The sequence below is a fragment of the Oryx dammah genome, unplaced genomic scaffold (assembly GCF_014754425.2).
Source record: "Oryx dammah isolate SB20612 unplaced genomic scaffold, SCBI_Odam_1.1 HiC_scaffold_26, whole genome shotgun sequence".
Classification (NCBI taxonomy): Eukaryota; Metazoa; Chordata; class Mammalia; order Artiodactyla; family Bovidae; genus Oryx; species Oryx dammah.
In genome coordinates this window covers 29,898,873-29,916,216 of record NW_024070210.1, presented here as the reverse complement: position 1 = coordinate 29,916,216, position 17,344 = coordinate 29,898,873, and the positions used below count along the sequence as shown (strand labels likewise).

General features: G+C 35.5%; 1 protein-coding gene across 2 annotated transcripts in view; it reads left to right on the top strand.

The window, feature by feature from the left end:
• MNAT1 (MNAT1 component of CDK activating kinase) overlaps positions 1 to 17,344 on the top strand; it is a 226,251-nt gene that overhangs the window by 75,700 nt on the left and 133,207 nt on the right. For both annotated transcript variants that reach the window (XR_005718673.1, XM_040226320.1), the window contains exons 4-5: positions 511 to 614; positions 11,638 to 11,778. Coding sequence is in view for 1 of the 2 variants with exons in the window: in XM_040226320.1 (XP_040082254.1) it covers positions 511 to 614; positions 11,638 to 11,778 (245 nt within the window). In the remaining variant the exon portion in view is untranslated. The remainder of the gene's footprint in view (positions 1 to 510; positions 615 to 11,637; positions 11,779 to 17,344) is intronic.

Sequence of the window (17,344 nt, the reverse complement as noted above, 5' to 3'; positions counted from 1 at the left end):
TTCTTATGTCCAGCTATGTTGAAGATTAGAATAAAACCTGTTTTTGTTGGATAATATTTTTTATTCCTTTTCATAATTTTTCTGTTTCTGGAGCTTAGATTCTTTTCAGTTTTGATTCTGACTAGTGTAGTAGATTTCAGACTTACTTTTTTTTAAATAAATTTAAGCAATCTTTTTATACTTTTAAAATTAAAACGGGCAATATAAAATTCAAATCCAATGTGACTATAGCAAGCACACATATTAGATTTTTTGAGGTTATTCAGATCTATAGATAGTCTGTGTGATAGTCTGACAGTCTTTCCTTATATTTGGTTCAGAAAATCATAGTTGCTGAACTAGAACTAGTTTCTATAAAGTAGGTGGTCAGTAAAAAGACACAAATGGAGCCGTAAGAAATGACAACCTGATGTATTAAGAAATCATTGTGAATGAATATTTGGTTTTTATTATGTTTGCAAGATGTATGTTGAAACTGTATTTCATGTCACTGTTCCTTTTTTCATGCAGTTTTCAACTTGACCAACAATGTGGATTTGGACAATACCAAAAAGAAAATGGAGATATACCAAAAGGAAAACAAAGATGTCATTCAGAAAAATAAGTTAAAGCTGGTTGGTGCCAAGTATTTTCTTCTTCTTTTGTATTAGAAACTAATGCTTCCACATGATACTTTAAAAAGGTTTTTCTAAACCTAATCATATTTACAAAGAATTTAGCTGAAATTAAGGCCAGAAATACTAGTATATTTATATATGCATATAGGTATGACGTACACATTACTATAGCAAAAACAGTTTTGATGGCATTATTAAAATATATTCTATAAAGGAAAAATAATTGTATGCATGCAGAGATTTAATTATCTAACTTACACAGTTTAGCTATCATTTCTTCAGGATAGCTTGGGTTTCTAGTTTTGGGGAAAGCAAAGGTAATTGTTTTTAAGGTGCTGTACCAGGAATTTGTAATCATTGGTAAAAATGATATAGATATGTTTGGATTACATAGCTTGAATGTTTGGATTACATAGCTTGTATTTTCGTCTTGTACTTAGATTTACTTGTTATAGTCTTCAAGTGTTTCATTAAGGCACTTCTTTCCTACAATAAAACTCTTGAGGAATTGACATTCTATTCTGTTCATATCCAGCCTGGCTTCCTTAGAAAGGTGTCTCATTTCCGAGAGCATCAGTATGCCATAAAAATTACTCACTTTACCCAGTAGCCTTCTTTGGGTATATCAGAAGATACATGCACAATAGGTATGCCTGGGTAACTTGTTGCATTAACTCTGTTTAACTTAATAAGGTTGTTCTTTCAAGTGAGTGCTTTTTTCATTCATAGTTTTAAGCTAGCAAATAATATTGAGAGTTTAAATGAACGAATGATCTAATTTTAGGCTGGTTATTATTATTTTAAAGTAGGAATTTCTAATTAACAAAAACTTTATAATGATAAGTTATTGAATACAATTGACCCTTGAACAACACAGGTTTGAACTGTGCAGGTCCACTTAACACCTGGATTATTTTCAATAGAGAATACTACTATACCACATGTTGAGAGATTGAATCCTTGGTTGCAGAACCTCAGACACAGAGGGAACCACTGATGAGGAGTGCAGACTAAACTATACATGAATTTTCAACTGTGCCAAGGACCAGCATCCGTAATACCTCATGTTGTATAATGATCAGCTTGTACTTTGTTTAATGCATGTTACAGTGACTACATTTATTCTTCATGTTAGCGTTTAGCACCTGATTCTGTTATAACTAAGTGTTTTGGTCAGTAATTCATTATCATTTATTAACTGATCATTCTATGATGAGCATTTTATTAGTGATACGTAGCTATTTGGTGTTGGCATAAATACATAGGACCATTTTTTAAGATGGTGCAAGTTCATGTATATCAGTAACTACAGTGTCTTTGGGTAGAGCCCAGTTCTGAAGTGGCCCAAGGAATGTGGACTATATGAATGATGTATTTACTATCCTGAGGTAGCAACTTGCCTTTAATATCTCTGTGAATGTTGAAGTCTCACTGTTCCAAAAACATCAGAATTGTATCAGAAAAGGGGAAAAACTCAATCTCTTGTATAATTAGGCACATAAGATGACTCATTTCTGACAGAGAAACTATTACTGAGTTTACTGTGGAAGCTGAAGCTGCAACACTTTGGCCAACTGCTGTAAAGAGCCGACTCATTGGAAAAGACCTTGATGCTGGAAAAGACTGAGGGCAGAAGAAGAAGGGGGTGACAAAGGATGAAGTGGTTGCATGTCATCACCTACTCAATGGACCTGAGTTTGAGCAAACTCTGGGAGATCGTGAAGGACAGGGAAGCCTGGCATGTTGCAGACCATGGAGTCGCAAAGAGTCAGACATGACTTAGCAACTGAACAACAGCAGCAGCAGCAGCAGCAGCTACAACAACAACAACATACATTTCAAAATGATCACCGTTATAAGTCAAGTTACCATTATGATTGTACGGTTACCATCATGATACAAAGATACTGTATTCTTGTTGACTGTATTCCCCCACACTGTGCATTTTGTACCTGTGACTTATATATTTTGTAAATGGAGGTTCATACTTAATCTTTCTCATCTATTTCTTTCATTCCCCATCCCTCCTCCCCCCAGAAACCTCCTGTTTGTTCTCTGTATCTATGACTGTTTTGTTATTTTTGGTTACTTGTTTTGTTTTTTCAATTCCAAATGTAAGTGAAATCACACAGTATTTGTCTTTCTTTGACTTTTTAAATTTTAGCATTGTACCATCTAAGTCAATCCAAATGGCAAGATTTCATTCTTTTTTTTTAATGGCTGAGTAATATTTGATTTTATATATTACGTCTTTTTTTATCCATTCTTCTGTTGATGGGTACTTAAGGTGTTTCTGTTATCTTGGCTTATTTAACGACTGCAGAAATGAATGTTGAGGAGCATATATCTTTTCAAATTAGTGTTTTGCTTTCCTTTGGATAAAAACCCAGAATTGCTTGATTGTGTTGTAGTTCTATTTCTAATTTTTTGAGGAACCTTATTTTCCATAGTACCTGCACCAGTTTACATTCCTAGGGTCCCTTTTTTTCCATATCCTTTCCAACATTTGTTATTTGTTTTCTTTTTGATGCTGACCATTCTGACAGATGTGAGGTGATACCTCATTGTGGTATTCATTTGCATTTCCCTGATGGTTAGTGATGTTAAGCATTTTTTCCTGTGCCTTTAGGCCGTCTGTATGCTCTGGAAAAATGTCTGTTCAGGTTCTTTGCCCATTTTTTAATCAGGTTATTTGTGTTTTTGATGTTGAGTTCTATGAATTCTTTGTATATTTTGGACATTAACCTCTTACCAGATTTATTCTTTGCTACCCATGCTACCTATTTGACATGGGTAGATGTCAAAGAGCATACTACCCATGTTGTCTTGTAAGAGTTTTGTGGTTTCACGTCTTACACTTAAGTCTTAAATAATCCCTTTTGAGTTTATTTTTGTTGATGGTGTGAGAAAGTAGTCCTGTTTAATTCTTTCACGTGTAGCTGTCTAGTTTTTCCAAAACCATTTATTGAAGAGGCTGTCTTTTTTCTTGTTGTATATTCTTGCTTCCTTTGTCATGGATTAATTGCCCATAAAGTGGGTTTACTTCTAGGCTCTCTGTTCTATTCCACATTGATCTATGTGTCTGTTTTTGTACTAGTACTTTGTTTTCTTAAAGACTGTGTCTTTGTATTGTAGTTTGAAATCAGGTAGTATGATACTTTGAACTTTGTTGTTCTTTTTCAAGGTTGTTTTGACTATTTGAGGTCTTTTATGTTGCCATACACACAAAAAATTATTTGTTCTAGTTCTGTGAAAAATGTGGTTGATATTTTGATAGGGATTGGACTGAATTTGTTGATTGTGTTGGGGTAGTATGGCCATATAAAACTATTAATTGTTCATGAGCACAGTAGATCTTTCCATTTGTTTGTGTTGCCTTCAGTTTCTTTTGTCAGTGTATTACAGTTTTCTCTTTATAGGTCTTTTACTTCCTTAGATTACTTCCTAGGTATTTTATTCTTTTTGATGCAGGTGTAAATGAGATTCTTTTCTCTTTCTGATAGTTTGTTGTTAGTGTATAGAAATGCAGCAAATTTTTATAGATTAATTTTGTATACTGCAAGTTCACTGAATTCATTGGTGAGTTCTAAGGTTTTTTGGTGGCATGTTTAGAATTTTGTGTATATAGTATCGTGCCATCTTCAAACATTGACAGTTTTTGTTCTTCCTTTCCAGTCGGAATCTTTTTGTTTTTTTGTTTGATTGCTGTGGTTAGGACTTCCAATACAATACTTCCGATACTTTATTTTTTAATAAAAGGGGCAAAAGTGAACATCCTTGTCTTGTTCCTGATCTTAGAGGAAATGCTTTCAGCTTTTCACTGTTGAGTATAATATTAGTTATGGGCTTGTCATATTTGGCCTTTATTGTTTTATGTTCATTCTGTGCCTATTTTGTTTAGAGTTTTATCATAAACGAAGGTTGAATTTTATCAAAATCCCTTTTTACATCTACTGAGATGATCATATGCTATTTATTTTTCAATTTATGAATGTGGTATGTCATATTGATTGATTTGTGGGTATTGACCCATCCTTGCATTCTTGGGTATAAATCCTACATGATCATGGTATATGATCCCTTTAATGTATTGTTGAATTTGGTCATGGTGGAGAGGTCTGACACAATGTGGTCCACTGGAAAAGGGAATGGCAAACCACTTCAGTGCTTGCCTTGAGAACCCCATGAACAGTATGAAAAGGCAAAATGATAAGATACTGAAAGAGGAACTCCCCAGGTCAGTAGGTGCCCAATATGCTACTGGAGATCAGTGGAGAAATAACTCCAGAAAGAATGAAGGGATGGAGCCAGAGCAAAAACAATACCCAGCTGTGGATGTGACTGGTGATAGAAGCAAGGTTTGAAGCTGTAAAGAGCAATATTGCATAGGAACCTGGAATGTTAGGTCCATGAATCAAGGCAAATTGGAAATGGTCAAACAGGAGATGGCAAGGGTGAACATCGACATTCTAGGAATCAGTTAACTAAAATGGACTGGAATGGGTGAATTTACCTCAGATGACCATTATATCTACTACTGTGGGCAGGAATCCCTTAGAAGAAATGGAGTAGCCATCATGGTCTACAAAAGAGTCTGAAATGCAGTACTAGGATGCATTCTCAAAAACGACAGAATGATCTCTGTTCGTTTCCAAGGCAAACCATTTAATATCACAGTAATCCAAGTCTATGCCCCAACCAGTAACACTGAAGAAGCTGAAGTTGAACGGTTCTATGAAGACCTACAAGACCTTTAGGAACTAACACCCAAAAAAGATGTCCTTTTCATTATAGAGGATTGGAATGCAAAAGTAGGAAGTCAAGAAACACCTGGAGTAACAGGCAAATTTGGCCTTGGAATACCGAATGAAGCAGGGCAAAGGCTAATAGAGTTTTGCCAAGAAAATGCACTGGTCATAGCAAACACCCTCTTCCAACAACACAAGAGAAGACTCTACACATGGACATCACTTGATGGTCAACACCAAAACCAGATTGATTATATTCTTTGCAGCCAAAGATGGAGAAGCTCTATACAATCAGCAAAAACAAGACCGGGAGCTGACTGTGGCTCAGATCATGAGCTCCTTATTGCCAAATTCAGACTTAAATTGAAGAAAGTAGGGAAATCCACTAGACCATTCAGGTATGACCTAAATCAAATCCCTTATGATTATATAGTGGAAGTGAGATATAGATTTAAGGGCCTAGATCTGATAGAGTGCCTGATGAACTATGGACGGAGGTTCATGACATTGTACAGGAGACAGGGATCAAGACCATCCCCATGGAAAAGAAATGCAAAAAAGCAAAATGGCTGTCTGGGGAGGCCTTACAAATAGCTGTGGAAAGAAGAGAAGCGAAAAGCAAAGGAGAAAAGGAAAGATATAAGCATCTGAATGCAGAGTTCCAAAGAATAGCAAGAAGAGATTAGAAAGCCTTCTTCAGCGATCAATGCAAAGAAATAGAGGAAAAGAACAGAATGGGAAAGACTAGAGATCTCTTCAAGAAAATTAGAGATACCAAGGGAACATTTCATGCAAAGATGGGCTTGATAAAGGACAGAAATGGTCTGGACCTAACAGAAGCAGAAGATATTAAGAAGAGGTGGCAAGAATACACAGAACTGTACAAAAAAGATCTTCATGACCCAGATAATCACAATGGTGTGATCACTCACCTAGAGCCAGACATCCTGGAATGTGAAGTCAGGTGGGCCTTAGAAAGCATCAGTACGAACAAAGCTAGTGGAGGTGATGTAATTCCAGTGGAGCTATTTCAAATCCTGAAAGATGATGCTGTGAAAGTGCTGCACTCAATATGCCAGCAAATTTGGAAAACTCAGCAGTGGCCACAGGACTGGAAAAGGTCAATTTTCATTCCAATCCTAAAGAAAGGCAATGCCAAAGAATGCTCAAACTACCGCACAATTGCACTCATCTCACATGCTAGTAAAGTAATGCTCAAAATTCTCCAAGCCAGGCTTCAGCAATACGTGAACCATGAACTTCCAGATGTTCAAGCTGGTTTTAGAAAAGTCAGAGGAACCAGAGATCAAATTGCCAACATCTGCTGGATCATGGAAAAAGCAAGAGAGTTCCAGAAAAACATCTATTTCTGCTTTATTGACTATGCCAAAGCCTTTGACTGTGTGGATCACAATAAACTGTGGAAAATTCTGAAAGAGATGGGAATACCAGACCACTTGACCTGCCTCTTGAGCAACCTGTATGCAGGTCAGGAAACAACAGTTAGAATTGGACATAAAACAACAGACTGGTTCCAAATAGGAAAAGGAGTACGCCTGTATATTGTCACCCTACTTATGAGAAATGCTGGGCTGGAAGAAGCACAAGCTGGAATTAAGATTGCCAGGAGAAATATCAATAACAGATATGCAGATGACACCACCCTTATGGCAGAAAGTGAAGAGGAACTAAAGCGCCTCTTGATGAAAGTGAAAGAGGAGAGTGAAAAAGTTGGCCTAAGCTCAACATTCAGAAAACGAAGATCATGGCATCTGGTCCCATCACTTTATGGGAAATAGATGGGGAAACAGTGTCAGACTCTTTTTTGGGGGGGCATCAAAATCACTGCAGATGGTGATTGCAGCCATGAAATTAAAAGATGCTTACTCCTTGGAAGGAAAGTGATGACCAATCTAGATAGCATATTGAAAAGAGGAGACATTACTTTACAAACAAAGGTCCGTCTAGTCAAGGCTATAGTTTCTTCCAGTAGTCATGTATGGATGCGAGAGTTGGAGTGTGAAGAAAGCTGAGCGCTGAAGAATTGATGCTTTTGAACTGTGGTATTGGAGAAGACTCTTGAGAGTCCCTTGGACTGCAAGGAGATCCAACCAGTCCATTCTGAAGGAGATCAGTCCTGGGATTTCTTTGGAAGGAATGATGCTAAAGCTGAAACTCCAGTACTTTGGCCACCTCATGTGAAGAGTTGACTCATTGGAAAAGACTCTGATGCTGGGAGGGATTGGGGGCAGGAGGAGAAGGGGACGATAGAGGATGAGATGGCCTGATGGGATCACCGACTTGATGGACGTGAGTTTCAATGAACTCTGGGAGTTGGTGATGGACAGGGAGGCCTGGTGTGCTGCAATTCATGGGATTGCAAAGAGTCGAACACGACTGAGCAACTGAACTGAACCGAACTGAATTTAGTTTTGCTAATATTTTGTTGAAGAGTTTTGCATCTATGTTCATCATAACTAACCTTTTTCTTCTTCACTCTCCTACCTATTTCTCCTATTATGTTCTTTATCTAAGTGTTCAAGCCATATCTGGTTAGTCTTCATATACTGTTTTTTTAAAAACTTTATTAGAAATTGAAGCATAATTGTTTTACCGTGTGCTGGTTTCTGCTGTATAATAATGAGTCATAATTGGATAGAGTGTATATGTCAATGCTACTTTCTCAATTTGTTCTACTAAATATATGATAATTGTTTTTCTCTTTCTGACTTACTTCACTTTGTATTGTAGGCTCTAGCTTCATCCACCTCATTAGAACTGACTCAAATTTGTTGCTTTTTTATGGCTGAGTAATGTTCTATTGTATATATGTACCACATTTTCTTTATCCTTTCTTCTGTTGATGCACATCTGGCTTGCTTCCAACTCCTGACTATTATAAATATTGCTACCATGAACATTGTGGGAATATGTGTTTTTTTGAATTGTGGTTTTCTCAGGTTATATGCTCAGTTGTGGAATTGCTGGGTCATGTGGTAGTCTTATTCTTAGTTTGTTAAGGAATCTCCATACTGTTCTCCATAGTGGCTGTATCAGTTTATATTTCCACTAACAGTGCAGTAGGGTTCTCTTTTTCCCACATCATCAGCATTTATTATTTGTAGTTTTTTGATGATGGCCATTCTGATTGGTGTGGCTTCCCTGGTAAATCTGTTAGTAAAGAATCTGCCTGCAATGTGGGAGACTTGGGTTCAGTCTCTGGCTTCAGAAGATCCCCTGGAGAAGGAAATGGCTACCCACTCCAGTATTCTTGCCTGGAGAATGCTATGGACAGAGGAGCCTGGTGGGCTACAGTTCATGGGGTCACAAAGAGTTGGACACGACTGAGTGACTTAACACTTTCACTTTCATTCTGATTGGTGTGAGATGATACCTCATTGTAGTTCTGGTTTGTATTTCTCCAATAATGAATGATGTTGAGCATCTTTTCACGTGTTTATTGGCCATCTATATATCTTATTTGGGGAATTATATACTGTTGGTAGTCTTTCCTGGCAACCCACTCCAGGCTTCCTGCCTGGAGAATCCCAGGGATGGCGGAGCCTGGTGGGCTGCCGTCTGTGGGGTCACACAGAGTCAGACATGACTGAAGTGAATTAGCAGTAGCAGCAGTCTTTCCTTAGGTCTTTCAAACCTAGTTCCTCCTCTAATTATATTATCGTTACTTTACATAGTATTCATTATTTCTTACTTGAGTTGTTGAAATATTTCTCTGAGTCTTCCTGTCTTCAATCTTGAACCCCAGTGATCTTTATTCTTCACTGCTTCTAGTCAGCTTTCTAAATTCTTTGCCCTACCAGTTGCCTTAGTATGGCATAAATGCACCCCTTAGTATGGTATGGTCAATTCTCCATTATCTGCCTTCTGCTGGCCTCTCCAGCTTTATCAAGAGCTTTCCCCTACTTCATACTTAATGACTTGGTCATACCAAGCATTCCAGCTTGCTTTGTGTCTTTTTACCTTTGTTTTCTCTGCCTAAATGGCTCTTTTACTCTGCAGTGGAGTTAAATACCTACTGTTTGAAACCTGCTCAACCTTCATGAGCTGAGCTTACCTAGGGCTGTTAAAACAAATTACCCCAAACTGGGTGATTTATAACAATGAAATTTGTCTCCTACAGGAACAGGCTTCTGTAAGCTAGAATTCTGAAGTCAAGGTGTCATCAGGATCATGGTGTCTCTGAAAGCTCTAGGGAGAAATCTTTGTTTCTTTTAGCATCTTTGGCACCACTCTGATCTCTGCCTCTAACTTCTCATGGCCTTCTTCCCTGTGTGTCTGTATCCAAGTTTCCAGCATGACCTATCTTAACTTGATTACATATGCAAAGACCCTATTTCCAAATAAGGTCACATTTATGGTTACCATGGGTTAAGAACTTCAACATGTATTTGGGGGCACACATTCAACCCGTAACACTCTGTGAAATCTTTTTTAACTCTACCTGTCCTCCATCATAGCACGGGGAATTAACCACTCTATTAATTTTGTCTCCCACCATACTCTGTGTAAAACTGTCACTTGTTCTACTTATTGCTGATATGACACTGTTTTATTGTGAGACATCTTTTTCTGCTTATGGACCTATAGTCTGGTAATTCACTTTTCCAGCCTTCATATCTTACCCCATAACTTTGTGCATTTATTCCTAGTAGTTTTTCTTGATCAAATTAGAATTTTCTTCTCCACTGGGTGCCTTAGTTAGAATAGCAATCTCAGTAATAGAAGTTTTTAAAATTATAGGGGAGAAATGCTACTAGAACTTAGCAACTGACTTAATTTAAGGGGGATGGGGTTGAGGGAGAAGGAGTAATAAAGATGACTTTGAGGTTTCAACTTGAGTTGACTGAAAGATGGGTGTGCAATTAGCAGAAATCAGGAATACAGGAGGGTGATCAGCTTTGGGAAACCAAATGCTGAACTTAATTTTGGATATACTGAGTTTGAGTTATAAGGGAAATATGTTTTCATTTGGGAAGCTTGTTTATTTCTGGGAGTTTATCTAATTTGTGAATTGATATAATCTTAACAGAGATTAATAATATGTAAATATTATTTACATACAAATATACTTTTTTGTGAGGTCTCTGTTATTTCATGTTAGTGATTCCAAAACATACTGTCTTCCTCTATTCTGTATTTGCCTCAAGGTGCCATAAATTCTCAGTATTATGTTGAATTTAAAAAAGCTATGGCAATGGCACCCCACTTCAGTACTCTTGCCTGGAAAATCCCATGGATGGAGGAGCCTGGTAGGCTGTGGTCCATGGGGTCGCTAAGAGTCAGATACGACTGAGCGACTTCACTTTCACTTTTCTCTTTCATGCATTGGAGAAGGAAATGGCAACCCACTCCAGTGTTCTTGCCTGGAGAATCCCAGGGACGGAGGAATCCTGGTGGGCTGCCGTCTGTGGGGTCGCACAGAGTCAGACACGACTGAAGTGACTTGGCAGCAGCATTGCATTAAGAGCAACAGTCAGGATTTAAAATAAAGCCATTCAGATATTACTATATTTCTCATTCATAAGACTTAAAGAACGGTACAATACTGCTTTTAAATAGGACTTAGGGTTGGAATAAATTTCAGAGTCTGGAAGTATTTGATATTTCTAAGGAACTTCATAAAAGGGAAGTAATGTAGGACTGTAGTTCATTCTCTCTACATATTAGCTTTGGAGTTTGAATTTTTTAGTCCACAGAGAAGACCCTTGAAATTTATATCCTTGTGTTAGAAAATAACTTCAGTTTTTCATAACTTAACTTAAATGAACACTATTTGGAACTCAAGCATCAGAAAGACTTATTTTAACTTGGGATAAAGAAGTTAATACTATGATAACTTTTCATTATCTTATGTATTTTGAAAATTGTTTCTATTAAATGAACCAGTCTTTTATATGGAGTGTTTAATTAACAGTTCTTTATGGAGATGACCTCTTTGTTGTTGGGTTTTTGTTTTGCTTTCTTTGTTAAATTTCTTAAATAAAGTCTTCTTAAGCAGTTTCCACATTTCTGCAGCTGGGATACATGTACTTTGTTTAGATTTCATTTAGTGCTAGATGTCATTCTCTTTAATGGTAACATGTCTGCGTGAAAGAAAATTAGTTCTTTTAAAGTGGAGCTGCTGCTGCATTATTAAACAGTTAGTGACTAGTGCAATTTATGCTTCGAAAAAAGGTAGTATGGAGTATGGTATAGACTTATTTTTGGTTACTAAATTTATTTCATGTCATATGTGAATGCTACTGTTTCAGACTCGGGAACAGGAGGAATTGGAAGAAGCTTTAGAAGTAGAACGACAGGAAAATGAACAAAGAAGACTATTTATACAAAAAGAAGAACAAATGCAGCAGATTCTCAAAAGGAAGAATAAGCAGGCTTTTTTAGATGAACTGGTATGTATTAATGTTGTTTGTGATAAAAACATTTGTCTTCAGGGTTTATCTTTCCTCTTATGCTGGGTGATGGTATTCAATTGGCATTTCTATAGTTTGTGCTCATGTATTCACCTTCTATCCCTTTATTTATTTATTTTAAATATTGATTTATGTATTGGCTGTACTGCATGTTGATTGCCGCATGTGGGCTTTCTCTAGTTCTGACAAGTGGAGGCTGCTCTTCATTGTGGTGCATGGGCTTCTCGTCGCCGTGGCTTCTCGTTGCATAGCACTGGCTCTAGGCTCGCAGGCTTCAGTAATTGTGGCACATGGGCTTTCTTGTTCTGCAGCATGTCAGAGATTGAGCCCTTTTCCCTTGCATGGGAAGCAGATTCTTAATCACTGAACCTTCAAGGAAGCCCCTATTTACTTATTTTTTTAAATGTTTGTTAATATCCATTTTATTTTCAGATAACAGAGCAATACTATAATTAACATAAACCAGTTTACTATTAATAGGGTGTTGATGTGTTTCTAAGCTTACTGACTAAAACATGTTTTCAGAGTGCTTTTCTCCTGATTGATACTAATTTTCTAATAACTAGCTCATTTTCAAGTATTTTGGCTTCATGCTGAAGTTTTAGTGACTGGTTACTTTGTGAGAACTGTATTTTATATTTTTGCATGGGGAAAATACATTTGAAAGAAATGGTAATGTCTTGCAAGTTATTGGTGTTTTCTAGTTGTTAGTTCCCAAAGTAGTCAACATTATTAGATAATAGCAGGGATTACAACCAAGGTTTATGAAATATTTCATGGATTTGAGAATATTATTTGATGCTTATAAACCAATGTAATACTGATGAAATCGCAACATGGAAATTGTCCTTTCCAGTAAAGGCTTTTTACATTCTTCCTTTCCCCTTTCTAGCTACGTAATTAATTTCCATGTGTTGTTAACATACTTAACTCTTCAGTCTACTAGTTGCTATGCAGTTTGTTATTCTGTGACCAGGTGAATGTGTATGTGTATAGTTTTCTACTGTACTTTTGCCCTAAAAGCATTTAAGCCATATAACCAGGAATAAAAAGAGAAAGCAAGATTATTTATTAGTTTGATACAAAAGTATTTACGGTTTCAGACCATGAATTTTAAATCATTTTAACTAGGCTCAAACACATCTTTATTAATCAAAATACGAGCCATTACAATCAACACATTTTTGCCAATGAGAATTAAGTTTGTTTATTCCTGTAGCATAAAAACCCCTGCTTCAGGATTTGATGAACTCTTGGAAATCATTTTCTGCCTCCTGCTGGTTGTGGAAGTGTTTTTCCCTGCAAAAAATTGTCAAGATGTTTGAAGAAATTGTAGTCAGTTGGTGAGAGGTGAGGTGAATGTGGTGGACGAGGCAAAACTTTGTAGCCCGATTCGTTCAGCTTTTGAAACTTTGGTTGTATGACATGCAGTGGGGCGTTGTGGTGGAGAACTGGACTCATTCTGTTGACCAATGCCGGCTGCAGGCATTGCAGTTTTTAGTGCATATCATTGATTTGCTCAACATACTTCTCTGATGCAATGGTTCCACCAGGATTCAGAAAGCTGTAGTGAGTGGGTCATACTGGCAGCAGACCTCCAGTGACCATGACCTTTTTTTGGTGCAAGTTTTGGCTTTGGGAAGTGCTGTGTAGCTGCCTCTTGGTCCAGCCGCTGAGCTGGTCATCACTGGTTGTTGGATAAAATCCACTTTTCCTCTCACATCACAATCCAATGGAGAAATGGTTCATTGCTGTTGTGTAGAATAAGAGAAAATGACACGTCAAAATGACAATTTTTTTGATTTTTGGTCAGCTTATGAGACACTAATCAAGCTTTTTCACCTTTCTAAATTGCTTCAAATGCTGAACAACCATAGTATAGTCAACATTGAGTTCTTTGGCAACGTCTCATGTAGTTATAAGAGGATCAGCTTTGATGATGCTCTTGGTTATTGTTAACTTCTGATAGCTGGCCACTGTACTCCTCATCTTCAAGTCTCTCCTCTCTGCAAAACTTCTTGAACTACCACTGCACTGTACATTTGTTAGCAGTTCCTGGGTCAAAAGCGTTGTCAATGTTGCAAGTTGTCTCTGCTGCTTTACAACCCATTTTGAACTAAAATAAAAAAAATTGCTCAAATTTTCTTTTTGTCTAATGTCATTTCTGTAGACTAAAATAAATATAAAATAAACAGCAAGTAATGTGATTAACAAAAAATATAAAGTGAGAAATGCACATTAAAATGATGGATAACATAATTAAATTTATTTAAAGATGTATTCCAGTATTAGACAACAAATTCAACAGTGTAAAACTGCAATTACTTTTGCACCAACCTAATAAATTAGAAGTAGGTGAGAAAGTAAGGACCTTAGTGAAGCTTAGACAGTAAATGCTTATCATAAACCCTATCTGCTTTGTATGAGTGGAGCATAAATTTGGTTCTAAAAATGAGGACAAGGAATTCCCTGATGGTCTAAATGGTTAGGATTCGGCACTTTGAGTGTCATGGCCCCGGATCAGTCCCTGATCAGGAACTGAGATCCCACAAACCACACAGTGTAGTCCAAGGCAAAAAAATGAAAATAGCAATGTATAGCATGGAAGATTTTTTTGTTGTTGTTAGTAACTTCCATTAATTTTTTTGAAACTATTAAGTGGAAGTTGTGGCTTTAACAGTTGAAATGATACATATTGTGTTTTACATTTTTTGTGGACATGTCGCCTGTGAGACATTAAAAACTTTAAAGAATGAATTCGTAAAGCTTCTTGTTACACGTTTTTTTTTTTTTTTGAGATGTTCTTTCTCTCATCATTTTATATAAAGAGGAACATGATTTTCTTTCCTTTGTACATTATTAATGCTTTCCTCTATACATTAATTCCAAATACTGAACTTAGATTTAAGACAAATACACATTCTAACTTTCTAAAAATGTTCCATTTATTATTAAGAATTTTTAGTTTTTATTTTGAGATTAGCTAGTTTTGCACAGCACTTATTTTTGTATATTCTTTTTATCTTTAGTCTTTTAGCATGAAATTTTGGTGCCTCATTGAGCTGCTTTTGGCTTTTGAGCTGCAACTGCCAGTGTTGTACATTGTGTATAATCTGGAGTTAATATTGGTTTTTGTTAAGAACTGCCCTCCCCTTCCTGTTTTCCTCACCTGCAAGTCATTACTGTGCATACTTTCCTCACTACTTAGATTATGTAACATAGTGGTTAAATAATCTTTAACAATTTACTGTATTCATTAGAACAGTTAATTACAACAGATTGGTTTGAATACGAATTCAATTTGAATTTCTGGTTTTCATTTTCAAATTTATTTTTAAAGATTGTTACTTTAATTTTTTAATATTTATTAAAAATTTTTTGTTAAAATGTTAACATCCATTTCATCCTTGTTGACTAATTGAAAGAATTCATTAACTTTCTTTTTATTTTCCTGAATTTTATTAAGTATGTAAAAGAATGCATTGTATTTTTTCTATGTATGTTCATATGTTAAATTTTATTTAGAAAGACTGCATTATAAATATATCTAGTAGCTTAAATCTTAAAATGATTCTCTGGATCTAATTTAGACAACTAGTACAAGTACTCCTTATTAGTTTTTCTTCTCCTGTTTTTGGTCCTTATGCTAAAAGTCACTTTTTAACCTTTTAAAAAAGTATTGGCATTACATTATACTCTATGTGACAGAATTTTAATGTTATGGTCTTAATCTTTATGACTTAAAGTGTTGCCTAAAAAGTTCATTTATTTAATCCTAACTGTAAATTCAGGTTTTTTTTTTTTTTTTCTGAAAGCTATTTGAAAAAAAGATTTTTAAACAGGTCCTGACTTATTAAATATTTTTATATTCCTGTTAGAAAATTTTCTTCAGATTATGTCTTAAATTTTGCTAGGGCTAATATTGTCAAATGCAGTAGCTCATTTTTATTAGAATATTGTTTGCCAGATGGCTTGCTCAAAGTCAGTTAAAATAATCTTTCAAAATGGTCATTATAAAGCTTTTAATAAGTATTACAGGTAGTCTTAATTAGAATTTCTTTAAATATTGAGCATTGTACCTTCAGGCTATTAAATAGCTTAGGGAACCTTTCAGGGTAAAAATGGAAAGCTAAGAATGAAATATTGGGTTGGCCAAAAAGTTCATTTGGGTTTTTCCGTAAGATACTGCAGGAGAGCCCGAACGAACTTTTTGGCCAACCCAATAACTTGAGAGGCTGAATCTGCATTCTCTGTATTCCTAAGAGCATGTATGTTTCCCATAATTTATTTTACTCTATAGATTTTGTTGATGTGCAAACTCCTACTTATTTCTTTCTTAACATTTATAAGATTTTCAGATTTCAAAGTTTTGATTGCTAAAGTAGAGTATAGCAGATTTGAAGTAAATTCTATTGCCTTTGTATCAAAATTAGTTTTAGATTTCTAGAATACTTATTTTTATTAACTTTCAGCTGTTTTACCAATACATTTTAATATTCTGGTTCTTTTATAGTAAAGTGAAACCAGAATTAAAACAGGCATAGTATTGATTAGCATCTTTTTTTGAAGTGCACATATTGTTTTGCTTTTATGTAAGAACTTTTACTTTTTAGAGCAAGTACTAGGTATGGAATTTGAATTCACTTAGAGTATTAATTAGGAAGCAATGATTTAGCTTTTTAGCCAAGAAAATTTATTTTTCTTCTGTTAGTTTTTACATGTGAAAAGATAGTAAGAGATTTTAAAAGATACTTTGGGCCACTGCCCATTTAAAATGTCCTTTAAGTTGACATTTTGTTACAAAATTCCTAATGGAAATCTCAAATAGCTGCAGGAATTCACAGTAATGCCATACTTCCCAAGCCACCAGGAAAGTCCTAATACTATGATTAATGTATTACTAATGCTTTGTTGTAGAATATATGAGAGGTATTCAAGTATATTCTTCTAGAATTTTATTCATTCTCCTTCATTATTGCTAAAACCAAGTCTCAAGAATTTTGCTGTTTAATAAAGTTCTGCATTATAAATAAAATTTATGTTTTTCCATTTACTTTTGAAAGTTTTCACCTTTAAAACATCTGCTTTTGCAAACCACTTCTGTTGCAAAGTTTTGAAAAACAGATTTATTTTAGGATGATGCTGTTGAAATAATTGGCTTGTTATTTGAATTTCTTCTGTGCTATAACCTTTAAACAAGTCTTTTAAATATATTTGTTAGCCATATTTGTGCCCCAAAATATTAAATTGTTGGATTTGGAAAGAAAATAGGTTGTACTATATCTTCATTTTTATATTACAGAATGTTTAACAACATAGTTTTTTCAGGATTAAACTCTGGGTAGTTACTATTTTAAAAATCTGTTAGACCATTTGATGACTTTTTTTTCATAGGTCACCTTGGTATAGGAGATAGAAATGTATTTGTACCTTTCTTTCTGTTCACTGATATAGAGAGCAGTGTGTCTCTTTGTGTATGATCTCCTTCCTTCCTGGTTTCCTTCTGCATGTGTTTCTGTTTTCTTATTTAACTGACATCTCAGGA